The 26,435-nt window shown below is 50.1% G+C and overlaps 1 protein-coding gene across 1 annotated transcript in view; it reads right to left on the reverse strand.

Annotated features, from left to right (window-relative positions):
• The window catches only part of LOC144497587 (pancreatic alpha-amylase-like), a 48,226-nt gene that overhangs the window by 9,898 nt on the left and 11,893 nt on the right, over window positions 1-26,435 (reverse strand). The window contains exons 3-7 of the mRNA XM_078219028.1: window positions 22,838-23,035; window positions 20,376-20,606; window positions 20,160-20,293; window positions 19,083-19,205; window positions 6,043-6,142 (exon numbers count right to left, since the gene is read on the reverse strand). Of these exons, the coding sequence (XP_078075154.1) occupies window positions 6,043-6,142; window positions 19,083-19,205; window positions 20,160-20,293; window positions 20,376-20,606; window positions 22,838-23,035 (786 nt within the window). The remainder of the gene's footprint in view (window positions 1-6,042; window positions 6,143-19,082; window positions 19,206-20,159; window positions 20,294-20,375; window positions 20,607-22,837; window positions 23,036-26,435) is intronic.

The following is a 26,435-nucleotide window of genomic DNA, read 5'->3' on the forward strand; positions in this document are numbered from 1 at the left end:
GCTGGAATATTGTTAGAACCCATAGCTGTTGCACTATCCAGTGCCTTCAAATGTTTTTTGACATCACATGAAATGAATTGGCTGAAGACTGACATCTGTGATTTTGGGGACCTCCAGAGGAGGCCAAGATGGATCATTCACTTGACACATCTGGCTGAAGGCACTCCCTCAGTACTGACCCTCTGACAGTGCGGCACTCCCTCAGTACTGACCCTCTGACAATGCGGCACTCCCTCAGAACTGACCCTCTGACAGTGCGGCACTCCCTCAGTACTGACCCTCTGACAGTGCGGCACTCCCTCAGTACTGACCCTCTGACAGTGCGGCACTCCCTCAGTGCTGATCCTCTGACAGTGCAGCACTCCCTCAGTACTGACCCTCTGACAGTGCGGCACTCCCTCAGTACTGACCCTCTGACAGTGCGGCACTCCCTCAGTGCTGATCCTCTGACAGTGCAGCACTCCCTCAGTACTGACCCTCTGACAGTGCAGTATTCCCTCACTACTGACGCTCTGACAGTGTGGCACTCCCTCAGTACTGACCCTCTGACAGTGCGGTGCTCTCTCTGTACTGACCCTCTGACAGTGCAGCACTCCCTCAGTATTGACCCTCTGACAGTGCGGCACTCCCTCAGTGCTGATCCTCTGACAGTGCAGCACTCCCTCAGTACTGACCCTCTGACAGTGCGGCACTCCCTCAGTACTGACCCTCTGACAGTGCGGCACTCCCTCAGTGCTGATCCTCTGACAGTGCAGCACTCCCTCAGTACTGACCCTCTGACAGTGCAGCATTCCCTCACTACTGACGCTCTGACAGTGTGGCACTCCCTCAGTACTGACCCTCTGACAGTGCGGTGCTCTCTCTGTACTGACCCTCTGACAGTGCGGCACTCCCTCAGTACTGACCCTCTGACACTGCGGCACTCCCTCAGTACTGACCCTCTGACAGTGCGGCACTCCCTCAGTACTGACCCTCTGACACTGCGGCACTCCCTCAGTACTGACCCTCTGACAATGCAGCACTCCCTCAGCACACGGAATAAATGGGTGTTTTTCCGGTTGGAGGAAGGTAACTAGTGGCGTGCCGCAGGGATCGGTACTCGGGCCGCAACTGTTTACCATTTATATAGATGATCTGGAGGAGGGGACGGAGTGTAGGGTAACGAAGTTTGCAGACGACACAAAGATAAGTGGAAAAGTGAATCGTGTGGAAGACGGAGAAGATCTGCAGAGAGATTTGGACAGGCTGAGTGAGTGGGCGAGGATATGGCAAATGGAGTATAACGTTGAGAAATGCGAGGTTATACACTTTGGAGGAAATAATAACAAATGGGATTACTATCTCAATGGAAACAAATTAAAACATGCTACCATGCAAAGGGACCTGGGGGTCCTTGTGCATGAGGCGCAAAAGCCCAGTCTGCAGGTACAACAGGTGATCAAAAAGGCAAATGGGATGTTGGCCTATATTGCGAAGGGGTAGAATATAAAAGCAGGGATGTCTTGATGCACCTGTACAGGGCATTGGTGAGGCCGCAGCTGGGATACTGTGTGCAGTATTGGTCCCCTTATATGAGGAAGGATATATTGGCATTGGAGGGAGTGCAAAGAAGGTTCACCAGGTTGATACCGGAGATGAGGGGTTTGGATTATGAAAATGTTGGAAAAACTGAGCAAGTCTGGCAGCATCTGCAGAGAGAGAGAAACAGAATCAAACGTTTTGAGTCTGTCTGACTCTTCTTGAAGAGCTCTAATAATATAGCATTGAGATAGTGGATCAGCCATCATGACATTGAATGGCAGAACAAGCTCAGAAGGGCCGAATGGACTACTCCTTCTCCTAGTTTCTAACTATTATTTGTCAATTATCAGCTCAAGCCTGAATATCGTTCAGGATTTGTTGCATTTGACATGAACTGCTTCAGTATCTGAGGAGTCACAAATGGTGCTGAACATTGTGCAATCATCAGCGAACGTCTCCACTTATGACGGAGGGAATGTCATTGATGAAGCAGCTGAAGATGTTGGGCATTGGACACTACCTTGAGGAACTCCTGCACTGATGTCCTGGGATGATTGACCTCCAACCACCAGAACCATCTTCGTTTGTGCCAGATATGACTTCAATGAACAGAGAGGTTTCCCCTGATTCCCATTGATTCCAGTTTTGCTCGGGCTCCTTGATAGCACACTCAGCCTTGATGTTAAGGACAGTCACTGTCGCCTCACCTCTGGCATTCAGCTCTTCAGAACGAAAGCTGTAATGAAGTCTGGAGCCGAGTCACCCTGATGGAACCCAAACTGAGTGTCCATGAACAGGTTATTGTTGAGGAAGTGCCGCTTGATAGTTCTGTTGAGGACCCCTTCCATCACTTTACTGAAGATTGAGAGTAGACTGATGGGGTGGTAATTGGCTGGGTTGGATTTGTCCCGTTTCTTGTGTACAGGACATACCTGGGCAATTTTCCACATTGTTGGGTAGATGCCAATGTTGTAGCTGTACTGGAACAGCTTGTCTGAGGGCGTGGCAAGTTCTGGAGCACATGTCTTCAGTACTATTGCTGGAATATTGTTAGAACCCATAGCTGTTGCACTATCCAGTGCCTTCAAATGTTTTTTGACATCACATGAAATGAATTGGCTGAAGACTGACATCTGTGATTTTGGGGACCTCCAGAGGAGGCCAAGATGGATCATTCACTTGACACATCTGGCTGAAGGCACTCCCTCAGTACTGACCCTCTGACAGTGCGGCACTCCCTCAGTACTGACCCTCTGACAATGCGGCACTCCCTCAGAACTGACCCTCTGACAGTGCGGCACTCCCTCAGTACTGACCCTCTGACAGTGCGGCACTCCCTCAGTACTGACCCTCTGACAGTGCGGCACTCCCTCAGTGCTGATCCTCTGACAGTGCAGCACTCCCTCAGTACTGACCCTCTGACAGTGCGGCACTCCCTCAGTACTGACCCTCTGACAGTGCGGCACTCCCTCAGTGCTGATCCTCTGACAGTGCAGCACTCCCTCAGTACTGACCCTCTGACAGTGCAGCATTCCCTCACTACTGACGCTCTGACAGTGTGGCACTCCCTCAGTACTGACCCTCTGACAGTGCGGTGCTCTCTCTGTACTGACCCTCTGACAGTGCAGCACTCCCTCAGTATTGACCCTCTTACAGTGCGGCACTCCCTCAGTGCTGATCCTCTGACAGTGCAGCACTCCCTCAGTACTGACCCTCTGACAGTGCGGCACTCCCTCAGTACTGACCCTCTGACAGTGCGGCACTCCCTCAGTGCTGATCCTCTGACAGTGCAGCACTCCCTCAGTACTGACCCTCTGACAGTGCAGCATTCCCTCACTACTGACGCTCTGACAGTGTGGCACTCCCTCAGTACTGACCCTCTGACAGTGCGGTGCTCTCTCTGTACTGACCCTCTGACAGTGCGGCACTCCCTCAGTACTGACCCTCTGACACTGCGGCACTCCCTCAGTACTGACCCTCTGACAGTGCGGCACTCCCTCAGTACTGACCCTCTGACACTGCGGCACTCCCTCAGTACTGACCCTCTGACAATGCAGCACTCCCTCAGCACACGGAATAAATGGGTGTTTTTCCGGTTGGAGGAAGGTAACTAGTGGCGTGCCGCAGGGATCGGTACTCGGGCCGCAACTGTTTACCATTTATATAGATGATCTGGAGGAGGGGACGGAGTGTCGGGTAACGAAGTTTGCAGACGACACAAAGATAAGTGGAAAAGTGAATCGTGTGGAGGACGGAGAAGATCTGCAGAGAGATTTGGACAGGCTGAGTGAGTGGGCGAGGATATGGCAAATGGAGTATAACGTTGAGAAATGCGAGGTTATACACTTTGGAGGAAATAATAACAAATGGGATTACTATCTCAATGGAAACAAATTAAAACATGCTACCATGCAAAGGGACCTGGGGGTCCTTGTGCATGAGGCGCAAAAGCCCAGTCTGCAGGTACAACAGGTGATCAAAAAGGCAAATGGGATGTTGGCCTATATTGCGAAGGGGTAGAATATAAAAGCAGGGATGTCTTGATGCACCTGTACAGGGCATTGGTGAGGCCGCAGCTGGGATACTGTGTGCAGTATTGGTCCCCTTATATGAGGAAGGATATATTGGCATTGGAGGGAGTGCAGAGAAGGTTCACCAGGTTGATACCGGAGATGAGGGGTTTGGATTATGAGGAGAGGCTGAGGAGATTGGGTTTGTACTCGTTGGAGTTTAGAAGGATGAGGGGGGATCTTATGGAGACTTATAAGATAATGCGGGGGCTGGATAGGGTGGAGGCGGAGAGATTCTTTCCACTTAGTAAGGAAGTTAAAACTAGAGGACACAGCCTCAAAATAAAGGGGGGTCGGTTTAAGACAGAGTTGAGGAGGAACTTCTTCTCCCAGAGGGTGGTGAATCTCTGGAATTCTCTGCCCACTGAGGTGGTGGAGGCTACCTCGCTGAATATGTTTAAAGCGCGGATGGATGGATTCCTGATCGGTAAGGGAATTAAGGGTTATGGGGATCAGGCGGGTAAGTGGTACTGATCCACGTCAGATCAGCCATGATCTTATTGAATGGCGGGGCAGGCTCGAGGGGCTAGATGGCCTACTCCTGCTCCTATTTCTTATGTTCTTATGTTCTTATGAACCTCTGACAGTGCAGCACTCTCTCAGTACTGACCCTCTGACAGTGCGGCACTCCCTCAGTACTGATTCCTTTGACAATGCGACACTCCCTCAGTACTGACCCTCTGACAGTGCAGCACTCTCTCAGTACTGATCCTCTGACTGTGCGACACTCCCTCAGCACTGACCCTCTGACAGTGCAGCACTCCCTCAGCACTGACCCTCTGACAGTGCAGCACTCCCTCAGTACTGAACCTCTGACAGTGCAGCACTCCCTCAGAACTTTGATTTGATTTGATTTATTATTGTCACATATATTAACATACAGTGAAAAGTATTGTTTCTTGCATGCTACACAGACAAAACATACCGTTCATAGAGAAGGAAACGAGAGAGTGCAGAATATAGTGTTACAGTCATAGCTAGGGTGTAGAGAAACATCAACTTAGTGCAAGGTAAGTCCATTCAAAAGTCTGACAGGAGCAGGGAAGAGGCTGTTCTTGAGTCTGTTGGTACGTGACCTCAGACTTTTGTATCTTTTGACCCTCTGACAGAGCAGCACTCCCTCAGTACTGACTCTGACAGTGCGGCACTCCCTCAGTACTAATCCTCTGACAATGCGGCACTCCCTCAATACTGATCCTCTGACTGTGCGGCACTCCCTCAGTACTGACTCTCTGACAGCGCGGCACTCCCTCAGTACTGACCCTCTGACAGTGCAGCACTCCCTCAGTACTGACCCTCTGACAGTGCGGCACTCCCTCAGTACTGATCCTCTGACAGTGCAGCAGTCCCTCAGTACTGATCCTCTGACAGTGCAGCAGTCCCTCAGTACTGATCCTCTGACAGTGCGGCACTCCCTAAATATTGATCCGCTAACAATAGGCACTCCCTGAACACTGATACTCCAACAGTGCAGTGGTTGGAGTTACTGTCCAATCACAGGGATCAATCTCTATCCGTGAGTCTCCTCCCTCCCCGGAGCTGGGCTGAGAAACCCCCAGTGGGCGACAGGTTGGGGAACCAGAGGTCCCATGTCACCTGTTACTCCAAAAATCTCCCCCTTCAAACTCAGGCCAGGTTCTCTGGATCGACTTTTCTGGGAGAGAGCTGCTCCTGACCAACATTATCCAATCCCTTTAGATTCTAAAAAAAGTGATCACATCACCTCTCGACCCTCCCTTCTCAAGTGAGAAATTGGATGGGAAGAGGCTCATGTGGAGCACAGACTCCAGCACCATCCAGCCGGGCTGAGTGGCCTGTTTCTGTGATGTAAAACTGAATGTAATTTTCTGTTGCACATACTTTGAACTGGAGATATTTATTGACTCAGGGCTGCTCCGCTTTCACTCATTCTTGTTTGTGTGGAGTAAGGTTATCAGAAAGTTAGACTTACTTTTCCATTAACGAAATGGCGATCCCACCGGAAGCTGGACATCACACGTGTCTGGCCATAAGGGTGTGCAAGCATGAATGCGACAGCCACTTTGTACAACCTGCAGAGTTGCAATGAGACCACAACTGAGAGATTAAAATTATTCGGAAAAGCTGTCCAGCCTGGGGCTATTATCTCTGGAATATGGAAAATAATAGATAGAATTGGGAAGGCCCTATCAACACTCTCTGCCATTCAATACGATCCTGTCTGATCTTCAACTGCATCTTCCCATGCTTCCCACCTTATCCCTGAATTCCCTTTGATCCCAAAAACCTATCAACTTCTGTCTGGGATCTTGAAAAACAACCATCTTTCAACCTTCATTTTTTCCGTCGTGTTCACAGAGTCTCTCCTTTTAAAAGAAAAACCTGCTTTTCTATTTTTCTTACCAAAGTGAATAACTTCACACTTGCCCACATTATAATCCACCTGCCGTGCCTCTACCTAATTACTCACAGCTATCCAACCTGTAATGGTCTCAGTTATTCCTAGTCCCTGGTTTCTGTCCATTAACCAATGCTACTGTGTTACCCCAATCCCAGGAGTCTTAATGTTTTGAAATAACTTCTTGTGCGGTACCTTATCGAATGCTTCTTGAAAATCCAAATATACTGCATGCACAGGTTCCTTTTTATTTAACTGCTTGAGCTACTCAGATTTCTCAAACACAATTTCCCTTTCATAAATCCGTGTTGGTTCTGCTTAAGAATAGGATGATTTTCTTAATGGCCTGTTAACAGATCACTAATAATAGATTCTCGCATTTCACTTGCCACTGATGGTCACTGAAGTCAGGCGAACGCCTGTATTTCTTTGTTCCCGCCTTTCTGAAACCAGCAATCTCTTTGTTCCATTCCAAATCAAGGGAATATTTTACAGTCCAAAGAATTCTTGAAACTCGTGTATCCACCACCTCTCTATCTCTGCAACTATTCCCTTTCACGAGTGAAGAGATAAAGGCTATCATGTCGAGGGGCTGTGTTACTTCTTAATCCCATTAATTTCTCCAGTTCCATCAATATTAATTAGTCACTTGTCAGCACAGAACTTGAATTCCACTGAAAAGAGAGACATGTTGCTGAAGTTTTCCATCTTGCACTCATCAGGACAAACACAAGAATGCCAAATTTCAAACAATCACAACAATTTATACCATAGGAGAGTGTTGACTGGTTGGCAGGTCGACAAGAACATTTGAGATAGAAGTAGTCAATTCAATCCCTCAAGTCAGCTCCACCATTCAGTACGATCATGGCTGATCAGCTTATGTTTTGAATTCCACATTCCCATCTACCCCAAATAACCTTTAATTCCCTTGCTTAATATGAATCTATCTACCTTCACCTTAATATTCAGTAACCCCACCTTCTGAGGCAGAGTGCCAAAGTTGCACAACCCTCAGAGAAATAATTTCTCCTCTTCTCTGTTCAAATTATAAAACAGTACCCCCTAGTTTTGGACTCACCCAAAAGAGGAAACATCTTTTCCACATCCACCTTGTCAAGACTGTTCAGGATTGCAATCAAGTCACCCCTCACGCTTCTAGACTCCAGTGGAAACAAGCCCTGTGATAGGGCGGCACGGTAGCACAGTGGTTAGCACTGCTGCTTCACAGCTCCAGGGTCCCGGGTTCGATTCCCGGCTCGGGTCACTCTCTGTGTGGAGTTTGCACATTCTCCTCGTGTCTGCGTGGGTTTCCTCCGGGTGCTCCGGTTTCCTCCCACAGTCCAAAGATGTGCGGGTTAGGTTGATTGGCCAGGTTAAAAATTGCCCCTTAGAGTCCTGGGATGTGTAGGTTAGAGGGATTAGCGGGTAAATATGTGGGGGTAGGGCCTGGGTGGGATTGTGGTCGGTGCAGACTGGATGGGCCGAATGGCCTCCTTCTGCACTGTAGGGTTTCTATGATGCACTATCAATCAAGCAAAGACTAGTTTGTATGCTGGAACAAATAGTCTTTTATTCGCAAAAGACTTGGAGCACACCCATGCTGATGAACTGGTCCAGAGACTGAGGCAGGGGGGTGGGGAGCAGTCACCTTGATACCTGGACCGGGGGGGGGAGGAGTCTCAGGCAGGGCCGGCAGGGGCATGTCCAGGCATGTCACACACACAGGAAATAAGCTAACAGTGGTTTACCACATCAACCCCCTGTTTTTAAAAAAGAGTCCGGTGGGGGTGAGGTGGGTGGAACGATATTTACAGAATTACAAATTTACAAATTCAGTCTCTCTGGGGGCTTGATCTGCCGCTGTGACCGCCACAATGCCGGTTGTGGTGTCGGTTCCGGTGGCCGCGGTGTTGGTTCAGGCACCAAGCCGTAATCGCTTGAGTCGTCTGTAGTCCCTTCCGATTGTCGGGTGCGTGGTGGCGGCTCCTGGGGCTCAGGCGTGCTGTATACGGGGGTTGGGGGTGTGGGGTTGTGGGTCGTTGTGGTCCCTGGGGCACCTGTGGGTGCCAGGTCTCGAATGGAGACCGTGTCCTCCCGCCCGTCGGGGTACACCACATAGGCCTATTGGGGGTTGGCATGGAGGAGCTGGACCCTTTTGACCAGGAGGTCCGACTTATGGGTCCTCATGTGCTTCCGGAGCAGGACAGAGCCTGGGGACGTCAGCCACGATGGTAGTGAGGTCCCCGAGGAGGACTTCCTGGGGAAAACAAACATTCTTTCGTGAGGGATAGCATTGGTAGCTGTGCAAAGGAGCGATCTAATCGAGTGTAGCGCATCAGGGAGAACCTCTTGCCAGTGGGTGACTGGAAGACCTTTAGACCTCAGAGCTAGTAAAACGGCCTTCCAGACTGTCGCGTTCTCCCTCTCTACCTGTCCATTCTCCCTGGGGTTGTAGCTGGTGGTCCTACTCGAGGCTATGCCTTTGGAGAGCAGGTACTGTCACAGCTCATCACTCATAAAGGAGGATCCCCGGTCGCTATGGATATAGCTAGGGAAACCGAACAGGGTGAAGAGGCTGTGCAGGGCCCTGACGACCGTGGCTGAGGTCATATCCGGGCAGGGAATAGCGAAGGGGAAACATGAATATTCGTCAATGACGTTGAGGAAGTATATGTTGCAGTCAGAAGAGGGGAGGGGGCCTTTGAAGTCGACGTTAGGCGTTTGAAAGGGCGGGTGGCCTTTATGAGGTGTGCTCTGTCTGGCCGATAGAAGTGCGGCTTGCACTCTGCGCAGACCTGGTAGTGTCTGGTTATAGACCTGATTTCCTCAATGGAGTAGGGCAGGTTACGGGCTTTAATGAAGTGAAAAAACCTGGTGACCCCCCGGGTGGCAGAGGTCATTGTGGAGAGTCTGCAATTGGTCTATTTGTGCACTGACACATATTCCACGGGACAGGGCGTCTGGGGGCTCATTGAGCTTCCCGGGCCGGTATAAGATGTCGTAATTGTAGGTGGAAAGCTCGATTCTCCACCTCAATATTTTAGCATTTTTGATCTTGCCCCGCTGCGTATTATTAAACATGAATGCAACTGACCGTTGGTCCGTGAGCAGGGTGAATCGTTTACCAGCTAAGTAGTGGCGCCAGTGCCGTACAGCTTCCACTATGGCTTGGGCCTCCTTTTCGACAGAGGAATGTCGAATTTCAGGGCCTTGGAGGGTTCGTGAGAAGAAGGCCACGGGTCTGCCCGCCTGGTTAAAGGTGGCGGCTAGGGCGAAGTTAGACGCATCGCTCTCCACCTGGAACGGGATGGATTTGTCTACAGCGTGCATCGTGGCCTTCGCGATGTCTGCTTTGATGCGGTCGAAGGCCAGGCGGGCCTCTGCTGTCAGGGCTTTATCCGCATAATTGGGGACCCACTGGGCGTAATACGAGAAGAAGCCCAGGCATCTCTTCAGTGCTTTGAGGCTGGTGGGGAGGGGTAGTTCCAGGAGGGGACGCATGCGGTCGGGATCGGGACCAATGACCCCGTTTTCCACAACACAACCAAGGATGGCGAGGTGGCGTGTGCGGATTACGCACTTCTCCTTATTATAGGTCAGATTTAGGAGTGTGGCGGTGTGGAGGAATTTGTGGAGGTTGGCGTTGTGGTCCTGCTGATCATGGCCGCAGATGGTGACTTTATCCAGGTACGGAATGGTGTCCCACAGCCCGTTCTGGTCGACCATTCGGTCCAACTCACGCTGGAAAACCGAGACCCTGTTGGTGACGCCAAAGGGGACCCTAAGGAAGTGATATAGAGACGGCCATCCGCCTCGAAGATAGTATATTGGCGGTCCTCTGGGTGGATAGGTAGCTGGTGGGTATGCAGATTTTAAGTCGATGGCGGAGAACACCCGATATTGCGCAATCTGATTAACCATGTCAGATATGCGGGGAAGGGGGTACGCGTCCAGCTGCGTGTAGCGGTTAATGGTCTGACTGTAGTCAATGTCCATGCGATGTTTCTCCCCAGTCTTACCAACTACTACTTGGGCTCTCCAGGGGCTTGTACTGGCCTCGATGATCCCCTCCCCTAGGAGCCGTTATACTTTGGACCTGATAAAAGCCCTGTCTCCAGCACTGTACCGTCTGCTCTTGGTGGTGATGGGCCTGCAGTCGGGGGTGAGATTTTCAAACAGTGAGGGAGGGGCGACTTTAAGGGTCGAGAGGCTGCAGGTGGTGCACGGTGGGCGATCTAAGAACTGGTGATTGCAAACAGAGAGCGGGGGGAAAGGCCCATTATACTCCATGGTGACACTCTTAAGGTGACTGTGGTGAACCATCGTTGGTTCCCACTGGATAGTACTGAGCCAAGGCTGGCCAGTACTACAAGGATGTATATATGTTACTGTGGGATTGTACTACTGTTACTGTTGGGTTAGGGTGGGGTTGTTACACCTGTGTTTGTTACTGTTGTGGCACATCCCAGTCGGGCTCCGCCTCCTGGGAGAGGTATAAGAGTCCCTGCTCTGGCCGGGACCCCTTCAGTCTGGGATAGTGCACTAAAGTTCTGATAGCTTCATTGTTAGTTAATAAAAGCCTTCTTTTACTGAAGCTTCGAGCCTCGTGTCCAATTGATGCGCATCAATTTTATTAACTAAAATTAAACTCTCAATGGAAGAAAAAAAAAAGGAGAGTATGGAGCAAATCCTCAAGCCAGAACGTCTGACGCTAGATCCTCGTGCGGTGGGCGCTTCTAACACCTTCGACCACTGGCTGAAGTGTTTCGAAGATTACCTAGCAGCCTCCGCAGCGGTCACCACAGATGATGACAGACTCCGGGTCCTCCATGCGAGGGTAAGCGACACAGTCTACCTCGCGATCCGTGTGGCCACCACTTACCCTAGGGCCCTCGAGCTTCTAAAGAAGCGCTATACAAAACCTCCTAACGAGATACACGCTCGTTACCTCCTCGCTACACGACGTCGGCAGTCGGGCGAAACCATGGAGGACTATGCCAATGAGCTCTGACAGCTAGCCAGGGGCTGTGACTGCAAAGCTGTGTCGGCTGAGCAGAGCATGTACGACCTCGCCTGAGATGCGTTTGTGGCCGGGGTCGGGTCATCATACATCCGTCTCAAACTGCTAGAAAAGGGTAATCTCAACCTTACCCAGGCCATCGAATTAGCTGAAATGCTCAAGTCGGCTTCGAAGAGCTTAGTCTTATATCCAGAGGACCACGTGGAGACAATGTGGCAGGAGCAGTCGCAAATCCTTCCTCGCCCCTCGGGCTCGAAGTGCTGTGTTATGGCGTGCTCCCATTTGGGCCAGACGACGGCTGCAGCCCCATGCGGCCCGCGGTGCTATTTCTGCGGAGGAGCAAAACATACCCGAAAAAAGTGTACCGCTAAAGCGGTAATCTGCACCGCATGCGGTAAAAAAGGTCATTATGCAACGGTGTGCAGATCGAAACCCAGGAACGGCAGTGCGGCCTGCGACTCTTCGGAGCTTGGATCATCACCATCGTCGTCGAAGTCGTCGCGGGGTTCGTCCACGTGCGAGTCCAGGACGACGCCATTACGGTCGACGGAGTCGGAGGAGTATGACCACCAGGGGTCGCTGAGTTTGGCGCCCTCACCCATGTGCGATTCATGGGGGCGGCCATGTTGGTCGACGATGACCACGAGCGACCAGCAGGGGTCCTCAGCATCGACTTCAGCTGCCTGCAGTGGCATTCATGAACCAACGGTGGCGTCGATCATCCTGGACCAGGCTAAGCCTCATAGGCTCGATCGTTCAATGATGGATATCCAGGTAAACAATCATGTGCTTTATTGTCTGTTTGACAGCGGGAGCACTGAGAGCTTTATCCACCCTGACACTGTGAAGAGGTGTGGACTCCAGATTCAACCTGCCAAACAGACAATATCTATGGCATCAAGGTCCCGGTCTGTCGCCGTGCTAGGGAGTTGCGTGGTAACCTTGAAAGTACAAGGCACAATTTACGAGCGTTTCAAGCTCCTTGTGTTGCCGTATCTTTGCGCGCCAATTCTTCTCGGACTAAACTTCATGGTCCACTTGAGGAGTGTGATCCTACAGTACGGTGGGCCACTCCCTTCGCTGGCAGTGGGAGAACATCTGCAGTCTCCAAATTGCCCAACGCGCCCCGCCTGCAATTTTTCTATGTTAAAGATCACCACACCCTCTTTATTTCAGAATCTGGTACCAGGCTGCAAGCCCATCGCTACTAAAAGTAGGCGTTACAGCACTGAGGATCGGATCTTCATCAGATCTGATGTTCAGCGACTCCTCAAAGAAGGGATCATACAGCCCAGTGTTAGTCTGTGGAGAGCACAGGTTGTTGTGGTCAAGAGCGGGAACAAACCCCGGATGGTCATTGATTACAGTCAGACCATTAACCGATATACGCAGCTGGATGCGTATCCTCTCCCGCGCATATCTGATATGGTCAATCAGATTGCGCAGTACCGGGTGTTCTCCACCTCAAGTCTGCCTACCACCAACTCCCCATTCGCCCAGAGGACCGACAATACACGGCTTTTGAGGCGGATGGTCGCTTGTATCATTTTCTTAGGGTTCCCTTTGGTGTCACCAATGGGGTCTCGGTCTTCCAGCGTGCTATGGACCGAATGGTGGACCAGAACAGGCTGCGGGCTACCTTCCCGTACCTGGATAATGTCACCATCTGCGGCCATGATCAGCAGGACCATGACACAAACCTCCATAACTTCTTACGCACTGCATCTCGCCTGAACTTGACCTACAACAGGGAGAAGTGTGTGTTCCGTATGCACCGGTTAGCCATCCTGGGATACGTGGTGGAAAACGGGGTCATTGGCCCTGATCCAGACCGTATGCGCCCCCTTGCTGAACTTCCCTTGCCCGCTAGCGCAAAAGCACTGAGAAGATGCCTAGGCTTCTTCTCCTATTATGCGCAGTGGGTCCCCAACTACGCGGACAAAGCCCGTCCGCTTATTAAGTCCACGACTTTTCCCCTCACGCCAGAGGCCCAATTGGCCTTCAAGAAATTGAAAGACGACATCGCGAAAGCCACGATGCACGCGGTAGACGACTCCATCCCCTTTCAGGTGGAAAGCGATGCATCTGATTTCGCCCTGGCCGCCACACTTAACCAGGCGGGCAGGCCCGTCGCGTTTTTTTCCCGCACCCTCCAAGGCCCCGAAATTCGGCATTCAGCGGTGGAGGAGGCGGCCCAGGCCATTGTGGAGGCCGTCAGACACTGGCGCCATTACCTGGCGGGAAAGCGGTTCACCCTGATCACGGACCAGCGGTCCGTGGCGTTCATGTTCAACAACAGGCAGAGGGGCAAGATCAAGAATGACAAGATCTTGCGGTGGAGAATTGAACTCTCCACCTATAACTACGATATCATGTATCGTCCAGGGAAAGTTAATGAGCCCTCGGATGCCCTCTCGCGCGGAACATGCGCTAGTATTCAGGAGGATTGCTTGAACGCCCTCCATAATGATCTGTGCCATCCTGGGGTCACTCGGCTCTACCACTTTGTCAAAGCCCGCAACCTGCCTTACTCGGTGGAGGACGTCAGGTCGGTAACAAGGAGCTGTCGGATTTGCGCGGAATGCAAGCCGCACTTTTACCGACCTGACCGGGCACATTTGGTCAAGGCCACTCGCCCCTTCGAGAGGCTGAGTGTTGATTTTAAGGGCCCCCTTCCCTCAACCGATCGGAACGTGTACTTTCTAAACATAATCGATGAGTACTCCCGGTTCCCGTTTGTTGTCCCCTGCTCGGATACATCCGCTGCCACGGTGATCAAGGCATTCCGTGATCTTTTTACCCTGTTCGGGTACCCCAGCTATATCCATAGCGACAGGGGCTCGTCGTTCATGAGCGATGACTTGAGGCAATTCCTGCTCTCATACAGGATTGCCTCTAGTAGGACCATGAGTTACAACCCTTGGGGTAATGGACAGGTGGAGCGAGAGAATGCTACAGTCTGGAAGGCTGTCCTACTGGCGTTGAAATCCAAAGGTCTTCCAGTCTCCCGTTGGCAGGAGGTCCTCCCTGATGCGCTTCACTCTATTCGCTCCCTCCTGTGTACGGCAACCAATGCTACTCCCCACGAGAGGATGTTCTCATTCCCTCGGAAGTCTTCCTCGGGGATATCTTTACCAGCTTGGTTGACGTACCCAGGACCCGTCCTCCTGCGGCGACATGTAAGGGCCCGCAAGTCCGACCCCTTGGTCGAACAGGTCCACCTCCTCCACGCCAACCCTCAGTATGCCTATGTGGCATATCCTGACGGGCGAGAGGACACGGTCTCGATCCAAGACCTGGCGCCTGCAGGGGACGTAGCAACTCCTGTCGCTCCCATACCCCCAGTAACAAATCCATTATCTCTCATTTCTTCCCCGGACACGGCGCGGGCAGCATCGGGACCATTACTTAACAATTTTACTCCAATGCACAGCTTGCCTGAGCCCCGAAGATGGTCGCCACCGCAGGGCGTGTCAGGATCCCCTGCACTACCGTCTCATCAGGATCAACCGGCCTGTGAGTCCGTGGAAGAACAGCTGGACGCCGTTTTGGGGAGAACGCCACCGCAGGTGCCTACTCCGGTGTCGCCGCCAGTATTGAGGAGGTCACAACGACGGTGCGGTCCTCCAGACCGTCTGAACTTATAGACTGCTGACACTTTATTCTGTTTTCGTACCCCGCCGGCCTTTGTTTTCAAAGGAGGGGTGAATGTGGTGAACCATCGTTGGTTCCCACTGGATAGTACTGAGCCAGGGCTGGCCAGTACTACAAGGATGTACATATGTTACTGTGGGATTGTACTACTGTTGCTGTTGGGTTAGGGTGGGGTTGTTACACCTGTGTTTGTTACTGTTGTGGCACATCCCAGTCGGGCTCCGCCTCCTGGTAGAGGTATAAGAGTCCCTGCTCTGGCCGGGACCCCTTCAGTCTGGGATAGTGTACTAAAGTTCTGATAGCTCCATTGTTAGTTAATAAAAGCCTTCTTTTACTGAAGCTTCGAGCCTTGTGTCCAAATTGATGTGCATCAGTGACACAGGAAATCTAGCCCCAGGAGTACGGCAGCGCAGAGTTGTGGCAGCACGAGGAGCCTGAAGTTTTTGTACACTGTGCCCCGTACAGTCAGGGTCGTCACGCAGTACCCGAGGACATCCACCGAGTGGGACTTTGAAGCCATGGGGATCCTTTGCTTCACTGGCAGTACTGAAAGGGAATAGCGACTCACTGTGTTAGGGTGAATAAAGCTCTCCGTACTCCCACAGTCAAATAAACAGTTTGTAGTGCGACCGTTTACCTCGATGTCCATCATGGACCTGGCGAGTTGGTGAGGCCTGGATTGGTCCAGCGTAACCGAAGCCACCGTTGGATTCTGCGACGTGGCTGATGGCGTCCGGGATGGTGGCCCGCACGGCTCAGACGCGGTTGAAGGCATCCAAGATGGCGGCCCGCATGGCTCCCACGTGGCTGAAGGCGTCCAAGATGGCGGCCCGCACGGCTCACACGCGGCTCCCGGCGCCCAAGATGGCGGCCCCCACAGGTCGCACGCGGCGCTACTGGGCTTGGAGGTTGATTTCGCCCTGCATACCTTCACGTAATGGCCCTTCTTTCCACACCCGGAGCAGATAGCATCCTTCGCCGGGCAGCATTGTCGGGGGTGCTTCCCCAGGCCACAGAAGTAGCGCTTCAGGCCTCCGAAGACTGCCGCAGCGGTCGGGTCATTGGTGGGACGTGGCATAGGCCTGCGGCCCTCCCGAGTACAGAGGTGGTGGCGACTGCAGCGTCCACGATGCGCCCCCGTGGTCGGGGGTGTAGGCCTCGAGATTACGGAAGGCCACCTCTCATGAGTCGGCAAGCGCTACAGTCTTTTATAGGTCCAGCGCACCCTGTTCCAGCAGTCGTTGTCGGATATAGTTTGACCTGATACCCGTGACATAGGCATCTCTGATTAAGTCCTCAGTGTTTTGGGCGGCTGTTACGGCCTTGCAGTTGCAGGCCCTGCCAAGTGCTCGCAACACACGCAGGAATTGATCGCCCGATTCTCCTGGCTGTTGTCTGCGAGTAGCCAGAAGATGTCTGGCGTAGATTACATTAGTCTGTTTGTTGTACTGGCCTTTTAAAAGTTCGATCGCATCCTCGTAAGTTTCAGCATCTCTAATCATCGAGAATACCTGATCGCTTACCCAGTCGTGGAGCACGTGGAGCTTGTCGGTTTCGGTCCGGACGACAGAGGTGGAGGCGGTGAGGAAAGTTTCGAAACATCGCTGCCAGTGATCGAAGCTGTTAGAGACTCCTACGGCTTGAGAATCCAATTCAAGTCTATCGGGTTTTAGTATCTGCTCCATCCCAAAACTTTTGCGAATAAAATTGATGCACTATCAATCAAGCAAAAACTAATTTGTATGCTAGAACAAATAGGCTTTTATTCGCAAAAGACTTGGAGCACACCCATGCCGATGAACTGGTCCAGGAACTGAGACAGGGGGTGGGGAGCAGTCACCTTTATACCTGGACCAGCGGGGGAGGAGTCTCAGGCAGGGCCGGCAGGGGCATGCCCAGGCATGTCACACACACACACACAGGCAATAAAGCTTAACAGTGGTTTACCACACCCTGTCTATCCAATCTTTCCTCACATGACAATCTGATAATTCCAGCTTTCAATCTCGTCAACCTCCTCTGAACCGTCTCCAATGTTTTTACATCCTTCCTTAAATAAGGAGACCTAAACTGCTCACAGTATTCAAGATGTGGTTTCACCAGTGTCCTGTATAACTGCAGCACATCATCCTTTATGTTCAATTCCTTTCCCAATAAAGAATAGCATTCCATGAGCATTCTTAATTACTTGTTGTACCTGCATATTTATTTGTTGTGACTCATGCACTGAAACATCTACATCTCTTTGCACTGCAGAATTCTGCAGTGATTCTCCTTTTAAGTAAAACTCTGCTTTTTTATTCTTCCTGTCAAAGTGAGCAACTTTTCTGGCTGGAGGTCTGTGACCAGTGGTGTTCCGCAGGGCTCTGTACTGGGACCTCTGCTATTTGTGATATATATAAATGATTTGGAAGAAGGTGTAACTGGTGTAATCAGCAAGTTTGCGGATGACACGAAGATGGCTGGACTTGCGGATAGCGAAGAGCATTGTCGGGCAATACAGCAGGATATAGATAGGCTGGAAAATTGGGCGGAGAGGTGGCAGATGGAGTTTAATCCGGATAAATGCGAAGTAATGCATTTTGGAAGAAATAATGTAGGGAGGAGTTATACAATAAATGGCAGAGTCATCAGGAGTATAGAAACACAGAGGGACCTAGGTGTGCAAGTCCACAAATCCTTGAAGATGGCAACACAGGTGGAGAAGGTGGTGAAGAAGGCATATGGTATGCTTGCCTTTATAGGACGGGGTATAGAGTATAAAAGCTGGAGTCTGATGATGCAGCTGTATAGAACGCTGGTTAGGCCACATTTGGAGTACTGCGTCCAGTTCTGGTCGCCGCACTACCAGAAGGACGTGGAGGTGTTAGAGAGAGTGCAGAGAAGGTTTACCAGGATGTTGCCTGGTATGGAGGGTCTTAGCTATGAGGAGAGATTGGGTAAACTGGGGTTGTTCTCCCTGGAAAGACGGAGAATGAGGGGAGATCTAATAGAGGTGTACAAGATTATGAAGGGGATAGATAGGGTGAATGGTGGGAAGCTTTTTCCCAGATCAGAAGTGACATTCACGAGGGGTCACGGGCTCAAGGTGAGAGATATTAGAGGGATGTTTTTTACACAGAGGGTGGTGGGGGCCTGGAATGCGCTGCCAAGTAGGGTGGTGGAGGCAGGCACGCTGACATCGTTTAAGACTTACGTGGATAGTCACATGAGCAGCCTGGGAATGGAGGGATACAAACGATTGGTCTAGTTGGACCAAGGAGTGGCATAGGCTTGGAGGGCCGAAGGGCCTGTTTCCTGTGCTGTACTGTTCTTTGTTCTTTGTTCACATTTTCCCACATTATACTCAATCTGCCAGATTTTTGCCCACCCATTCAACCTATCTATGCCATCTGCAACCTCCTTACGTCCCCTTCACAATATACTGTTCTATCTTTGTGTCATCTGCAAATTTAGCTACCATGCCTTTGCTTCTTAAATCTAACTCAATGATATAAATTCTAAGAAGTTGAGGCCCCAGCATAGACCCTGAGGTAGTCCAATCACCACATCCTTTCAATCAGAAAATGACCCATTTATGCATACTCTCGATCATCTGCTGGCCAGCCAGTCTCCTATCCAGGCTAATTGGTTATTCACTATATCATGTTCCGCAATAAACTTATATGTTGCACCTTAACAAATGCCTTCTGGAAATACAAGTACAGTATGTCCACAGGTTCCCCATTATCTACAGCACATATTATTCCATCAAAGAACATCAATAAATAGGTTTAACATGATTTCTCTTTCTCAACTACCTTGAATTTCTCTAAGTATCCAGATGTAACTAACTATGCCCAGCTGTAATTTGGATTGTAAGTAATATGGGCTCAAATACAACAGTGCCCTGCCCCCTCACCCTTGTGGGAGAAGAGCATTGGCACGTGACCCATACCTGGAGTCCCAGAAGGTGAGTATGGATGCGCCACCAGGTCCGTGCCCTCTCTGGTTATCATGGTTATCTACAAAGACCAATGCCCGGTCAGTGGGCATGAAGGCCCATCCTTCTCCCCAGTTCCTGCACACAAATAGTTCACAAGAGTTAGCACACAAGTAGAGATAGAAATTGCTCCTTGAATTGACAGGAATAATGAGATTGCATTTATAATGACATTTTCATGACCTCAGGCCTCACCAAAGAGTTCAGGAGCATAGGTCTTTGGTACTGTTGCCAGGTAATGACCAGCAGATGACAAAACCCTACGGGAAGGCCAGCACACATCAAATAAAATAACAACAGAAACAGTAAGAAAAACAAAGCAGGTTCTGTAAAGGGTGACGACAAATCCAAGGTTGAAATTGAGCCTGAAGGATTGGGTTTAGGTCTCACTGCAAAGGTCTGAACATAAAGTTCAGTCTGACATGCTCAGTGTAGTACTGAGGGTCAGTGCTGAGCGAGTGCTGCAGTCAAAGGGTCAGTGCTGAGGGAGTGCTGCACTGTCAGAGGGTTAGTACTGAGGGAGTGCTGCACTGTCAGAGGGTCAGTACTGAGGGAGTGCCGCACTGTCAGAGGGTCAGTACTGAGGGAGTGCTGCACTGTCAGAGGGTCAGTACTGAGGGGGTACTGCACTGTCAGAGATGCCCAATGCGTCTCCCCCCACCTCCCACTGAGATGGAGGTGAATATCCTATGTGACCACTTCAAAGATGTGCAGGGGAAATTTCCCCAGTATCCTCAAGGTAATATTTGTCCATCCGTCAAAATCAAAGAAACAGATTATGTGATTGTTCTCACGTTGCTGTTTGTGTGATTTTGCTGTGTACAAATTGGCTGCAGTGTTTCCTGCATTACGACAGAGGCTGCTCTTCAAACAATCAAACTTCATTGGTTGTAAAGTGCCATGGGATGTCTTGAGGTTGTGGAAGGTGCATCTTGCAAGATGAGCCTTCTCATTTCAGTTCTCTCCATGAACCAACCTTACAGGGTTTTGACAAAACAGCAGTAACAAATGAAGGCTCGATTCAGCTCCTACCTTAAATAGGCCATCTTCTCACCATTCCACCTGCGCACCACCATACCCAGCTTGGCACTGTATTTGAATTCAGTCACTCGTCCCAGACCAAAATACTGGGAGGATTTGATGGCCTCACCCCCCAGATCAATCACCTGGAATTTGAGAAATTAAAAGCATAAATCCTGAGTGATGTGGAGGTTCAGGGAGAGCGGGAGTGGGAACAAGTTGACTCACTTCCTGATAGGTGAAAGCCTTGGAGCCATTGCTGAACCAGCGTGTGTTGAGGTTGTTCAGCTGCCTGAAGATAGCTTCCATATCTCCGGGCCACATGTGTTTGCATGCATCTACTCGGAATCCGGCCACGCCCAGATCAATAAGGTTGTTCAGGTATTCTGCAATCTTGCTCTTCACATAATCCTTCTGCAATGCGAGGTCCAGAAGGCTCACGAGCCGGCAGTCCCTGACCTGTCGGAAAACACGCTCGGTTCAATTCTCAAAAACCATCCAACAAAGACAACTTATCATAGAATCTCTCCAGTGCAGAAAAGGTCATTTGGCCCATCGAGTCTACTGGCTATCTTAAGAGCTTCTTCCTTTCTTTTGAGACCGAGTCACAGGGGGACAGATACTGGCCCAGGTGACCAAAAGGTTCAATGGAGCGTTTTCAAGGAGAATGGAGAGGTTCACAAAGGGAATTCCAGAGCTTGGGGCCCAGCCACCTGATGATATGGCCACTATTGGTGGAGCGATAGAAATCGGAGGGCAGAATGGGAGCAGCACAGAGATCTTGGAGGGTGGTGGGGCTGTAGACGATTACAGAGACAGGGAGGGCCAGGTCATGGAATGATCTGAAAACCAGGTCTATTTGAAGTCAATACTCAGCGAGCTTAAATGGCAATGTGTGAATGGGACTTGGTATGAGTTTATGGACAGCAGAGTTCATAGAATCACAGAAACCCTACAGTACAGAAAGAGGCCATTCGGCCCATCGAGTCTGCACCAACCACAATCCCACCCAGGCCCTACCCCCATATCCCTACATATTTACCCACTAATCCCTCTAACCTACGCATCTCAGGACACTAAGGGGCAATTTTTATCATGGCCAATCAACCTAACCCGCACATCTTTGGACTGTGGGAGGAAACCAGAGCACCTGGAGGAAACCCACGCAGACACGAGGAGAATGTGCAAACTCCACACAGACAGTGACCCAAGCCGGGAATCGAACCCAGGTCCCTGGAGCTGTGAAGCAGCAGTGCTAACCACTGTGCTACCGTGCCGCCCCACCGTTCTGGATGAGCTAAAGTTTACAGAAGGTGGAAGGGAACATTGGATTCATTGATTTTGGAAGGTGTGGAGGATGATGGTGTGACTGCCTGAATATGTCTGATATATTCCAGTGAATGTTCCGCACAATTCCTTCTTATTTATTATTCCGCCAAACCATTTCCTTCTTTCGTGTCCTCTATCCTGTGGCTTTTTAAAAATTCATTCATCGAACATGGGCGTCGCCGTCTGGCCAGCATTTATTGCCCACCCTAGTTGCTCTTGTTCAGAGGACAGTTGAGAGTCAACCACATTGCGATGGCTCTGGAGTCACATGCAGGCTAGGTTGGGTAAGGACGGCAGATTTCCTTCCCTAAAGAACATTAGTGAACCAGATGGGTTTTTCTGACAATCAACAATGGTTTCAAGGTCATCTTTAGACTTCTAATTGCAAATTTTTTTTTATTGAATTCAGATTCCACCTTCTGCTGTGTCGAGATTCAAACCCGGGTCCCCAGGACATTAGCTGAGTTTCTGGAATAGTAATCCAGCGATGTTATCGCGAGGCCATCGCCCCCCTCTTGCTCGCCCAATCTCTCCAATTGATCGTTGGCCTGAAGGTTTCCAACCATCTGCAACTCTATAAACCCCTTAGTGGGAAGTGTAGACGGAGTCAATGGATGGGAGGCTGGTTTGCGTGATGGACTGGGCTACGTTCATAACCCTTTGCAGTTTCTTGCGGTCTTGGTCGGATTGGTGAGAGTTGTAGCGGACATGCCGAATTTCCTTAACCTCCTGAGAAAGTAGAGGCGTTGGTGGGATTTAACTATAGCATTGATGGGTATAGATAGAGTGAATGCAAGCAGGCTTTTTCCGCTGAGGCTAGGGGAGAAAAAAACCAGAGGGCATGGGTTAAGGGTGAAAGGAGAAAAGTTTAAAGGGAATATTAGGGGGGCTTCTTCACGCAGAGAGTGGTGGGAGTGTGGAATGAGCTGCCGGATAAAGTGGTAAATGTGGGGTCACTTTTAACATTTAAGAAAAACTTGGACGGGTTCATGGATGAGAGGGGTGTGGAGGGATATGGTCCAAGTGCAGGTCAGTGGGACTAGGCATAAAATGGTTCGGCACAGACAAGAAGGGCCAAAAGGCCTGTTTCTGAGCTGTAATTTTCTATGGTTCTCTATGGTTCATTGGCAGGGTGGGACCAGGACAGCCAGTTGGTGATCTGCTTTGTTAATGTTTCTGGTGCTGATGCAAAACTCGCAGTTGAGATGAATTTGTTTTGCCCAGATGCTCAGTTGAAGGGCTGCAGTAGGGTGAAGGATACAAGGGAAGTGTGACTGGACCGTGGGAAGCAGTTTGAATGTGGATGAGCCGGAAAGAAACACAAACCGAGGGGTGGGGTTAAACATAAAAACACTCCTTACTTGGTGGACATCATTATAGTTTTCGATATTTCCACTCGAAGTTCTGCATTTGCCATCATTAAAATCCCAGGAAGAGTAGGGAACAGCAGGAAAACTTTCGGATCCAGCGTCAAAATACGATCCACAGGATGAATGTGTCCCAGACCCACCCGATGCTCCACACATGTGATTAATGACAACATCTGCATAGATACGCACCTGAAAGGGTTAAAAGAAGCAAACGAAAGATCTTACATTCCTATAGCACCTTTCACACCCTCAGGATGTCTCCAAACCCATGAGAGTGCAGCACTCTCTCAGTACTGACCTCCTGACAGTGCAGCGCTCCCTCAGTACTGACCCTCTGACAGTGCAGCACTCCTTCAGTACTGACCCTCTGACAGTGCAGCGCTCCCTCAGTACTGACCTCCTGACAGTGCAGCGCTCCCTCAGTACTGACCCTCTGACAGTGCAGCACTCCTTCAGTACTGACCCTCTGACAGTGCAGCGCTCCCTCAGTACTGACCCTCTAACAGTGCAGCACTCCCTCAGTACTGACCCTCTAACAGTGCAGCACTCCCTCAGCACTGACCCTCTGACAGTGCAGCACTCTCTCAGTACTGACCTCCTGACAGTGCAGCACTCCCTCAGTACTGACCCTCTGACAGTGCAGTGGCCCCTCAGTACTGACCCTCTGACAGTGCAGCACTCTCTCAGTACTGACCTCCTGACAGTGCAGCACTCCCTCAGCACTGACCCTCTGACAGTGCAGCACTCTCTCAGTACTGACCTCCTGACAGTGCAGCACTCCCTCAGCACTGACCTCCTGACAGTGCAGCACTCCCTCAGCACTGACCCTCTGACAGTGCAGCACTCCCTCAGCACTGACCCTCTGACAGTGCGGCACTCCCTCAGCACTGACCCTCTGACAGTGCAGTGGCCCCTCAGCACTGACCCTCTGACAGTGCAGCGCTCCCTCAGTATTGATTCTCTGACAGTGCAGCACTCCCTCAGTACTGACCCTCTGACAGTGCGGCACTCCCTCAGTCCTGACCCTCTGACAGTGCAGCACTCCCTCAGTGCTAACCCCCCCCACCCTCTCCCCCACAATGTGCAACTCCCAAATGGATTTAAGTTATAGATCAACCGTGATCTCATTGTATGATACAGGTAAAAATGGCCTCTGCCTGTTTGTCTGCTCCCACATAAACAAATTTGACATATATTTTAATCAGGAAAGTAAGGAGCTCACATTATGTACAAGAATCTATATGGGGTGAAGAGAAGAGAACTCCAGGAGTATAAACTCACTAAAAATAGCCAGGGAGGGAAATGAGACCATGCAAAAAAATGTAGACAAAGCATTTGGTTGATTTTTTGAGACACGGAATTGAAAAACAGAAGTTATACTGAACTTGTTTTGGACCTTGGTTAGACCACATTATGTACAGTTCATTTACCATCATAAAAAAGGAAGACTGAATAGAAGACTTTCAAATGATGAAAGGGATTGGTCGAGCATGATTTTTCCACTAATGGAACTCAGATCCAATCTAGCAGGTCATAAATATAAGACAGTCACCAATAAATCCAACCGGGAATTCAGGAGTGATTTCTTTCCCCAGAGAGTGGGGAGAATGTGGAACCACGGGGAGTGGTTGAGGCGAATAGTATCGATACATTTAAGGAGAACCTATGTAACATATGAAGGAGAAAGGAATAGAAAGAGATACTGATAGGTAAGAGGGAGAGGGAGGAGGCTTGTATATGCTGGAGCATAAATACCAGCATGGATCAGTTGGGCGGAATGGCTCGTACCTGTGCTACAGATTCTACTTAAAACAGCTGTGTGGTTGGGACAGTGATAACAGTCTCCCTTTGAAATCAGGGATCTGTGCTGGGACCCCAACTGTTCAGATTGACGAGGGAAGGGCCGTGGATGTCGTCTATATGGATTTTAGTAAAGCGTTTGACAAGGTCCCTCATGGCATTATATATTAATGATTTGGAAAAGGGAACTGAATGTATTATCTCCAAATTTGCAGATGAGACAAAGTTGGGTGGGAGGGTGAGCTGTGAGGAGGATGCAGAGATGCTTCAGCTTGATTTGGACAGGCTCTGTTTTGTGGGCATCTGCATGGCAGATGCAGCATAATGTGGATAAATGTGAGGCTATCCACTTTGGTAATGATAAGAGGAAGACAGATTATTACTTGAATGGGTGTAAATTGAGAGAGACCTTGGAGTCCTTGTGCATCAGTCGCTGAAAGTAAGCGCGCATGTACATCAGGCAGTAAAGAAGGCAAATGTTATGTTGGCTTTCATAGCGAGAGGATTTGAGTATAGGGATAGGGATGTTTTGCTGCAACTGTATAAGGCATTGGTGAGGACACACTTGGAGTACTGTGTGCAGTTTTGGTGTCCTTATCTGAGGAAGAATGTCCTTGCTATAGCGGGAGGGCAGAGAAGGTTTACCAGGCTGATTCCTGGGATGTCATATGAGGAGAGACTAAGTCTGTTAGGATTACATTCACTGGAGTTTAGAACAGTGAGAGGGGATCTCATAGATCTCAGAACAGGATTAGACAGGGTAGATTCAGAAAGAATGTTCTTAATGGTGGGGAAGTCCAGAACTAGGGGTCACAGTTTGAGGATAAGGAGTAAACCTTTTAGAACAGAGGTGCAGAGAAATTTCTTCACCCAGAGGGTGGTGAATGTATGGAATTCACTCCCACAGAAAGTAGTTGAGGCCAAAACGTTGTGTGATTTCAAGAGGAAATTAGATAAGCCTGTTGGACTTTAACCTGGTGTTGTGAGACTTCTTACTGTGCTTACCCCAGTCCAACGCCAGCATCTCCACATCATGACTCGTGGTGTTCCGCAGGGCTCTGTACTGGGACCTCTGCTGTTTGTGATATATATAAATGATTTGGAGGAAGATGTAGCTGGTGTGATCAGTAAGTTTGCGGACGACACGAAGATTGTTGGAGTTGCGGATAGTGATGAACATTGTCAGAGAATACAGCAGGATATAGAAAGGCTGGAACATTGGGCGGAGAAATGGCAGATGGAATTTAATCCAGATAAATGCAAAGTGATGCATTTCGGTAGATCTAATGTAAGGGGGAGCTATACAATAAATGGCAGAACCATCAGGAGTATAGACACACAGAGGGACCTGGGTGGACAAGTCCACAGATCCTTACAGGTGGCAGCACAGGTGGAGAGGGTGGTGAAGAAGGCATATGGCATGCTTGCCTTTATTGGACGGGGCATAGAATATAAAAGTTGGCATATGATGTTGCAGCTGTATAGAACGATGGTTAGGCCACATTTGGAATACTGCGTCCAGTTCTGGTCACCACACGACCAGAAGGACGTGGAGGCTTTGGAGAGAGTACAGAGAAGGTTTACTAGGATGTTGCCTGGTATGGAGGGTCTTAACTGTGAGAAGAGATTGGGTAAACTGGGGTTGTTCTCCCTGGAAAGACGGAGGATGAGGGGCGACCTAATAGAGGTGTATAAAATTATGAAGGGCACAGATAGGGTGAACAGTGGGAAGCTTTTTCCCAGGTCGGAGGTGACGAACACAAGGGGTCATGGGTTCAAGGTAAGGGGG

The sequence above is a fragment of the Mustelus asterias genome, chromosome 8 (assembly GCF_964213995.1).
Source record: "Mustelus asterias chromosome 8, sMusAst1.hap1.1, whole genome shotgun sequence".
Lineage (NCBI taxonomy): Eukaryota > Metazoa > Chordata > Chondrichthyes > Carcharhiniformes > Triakidae > Mustelus > Mustelus asterias.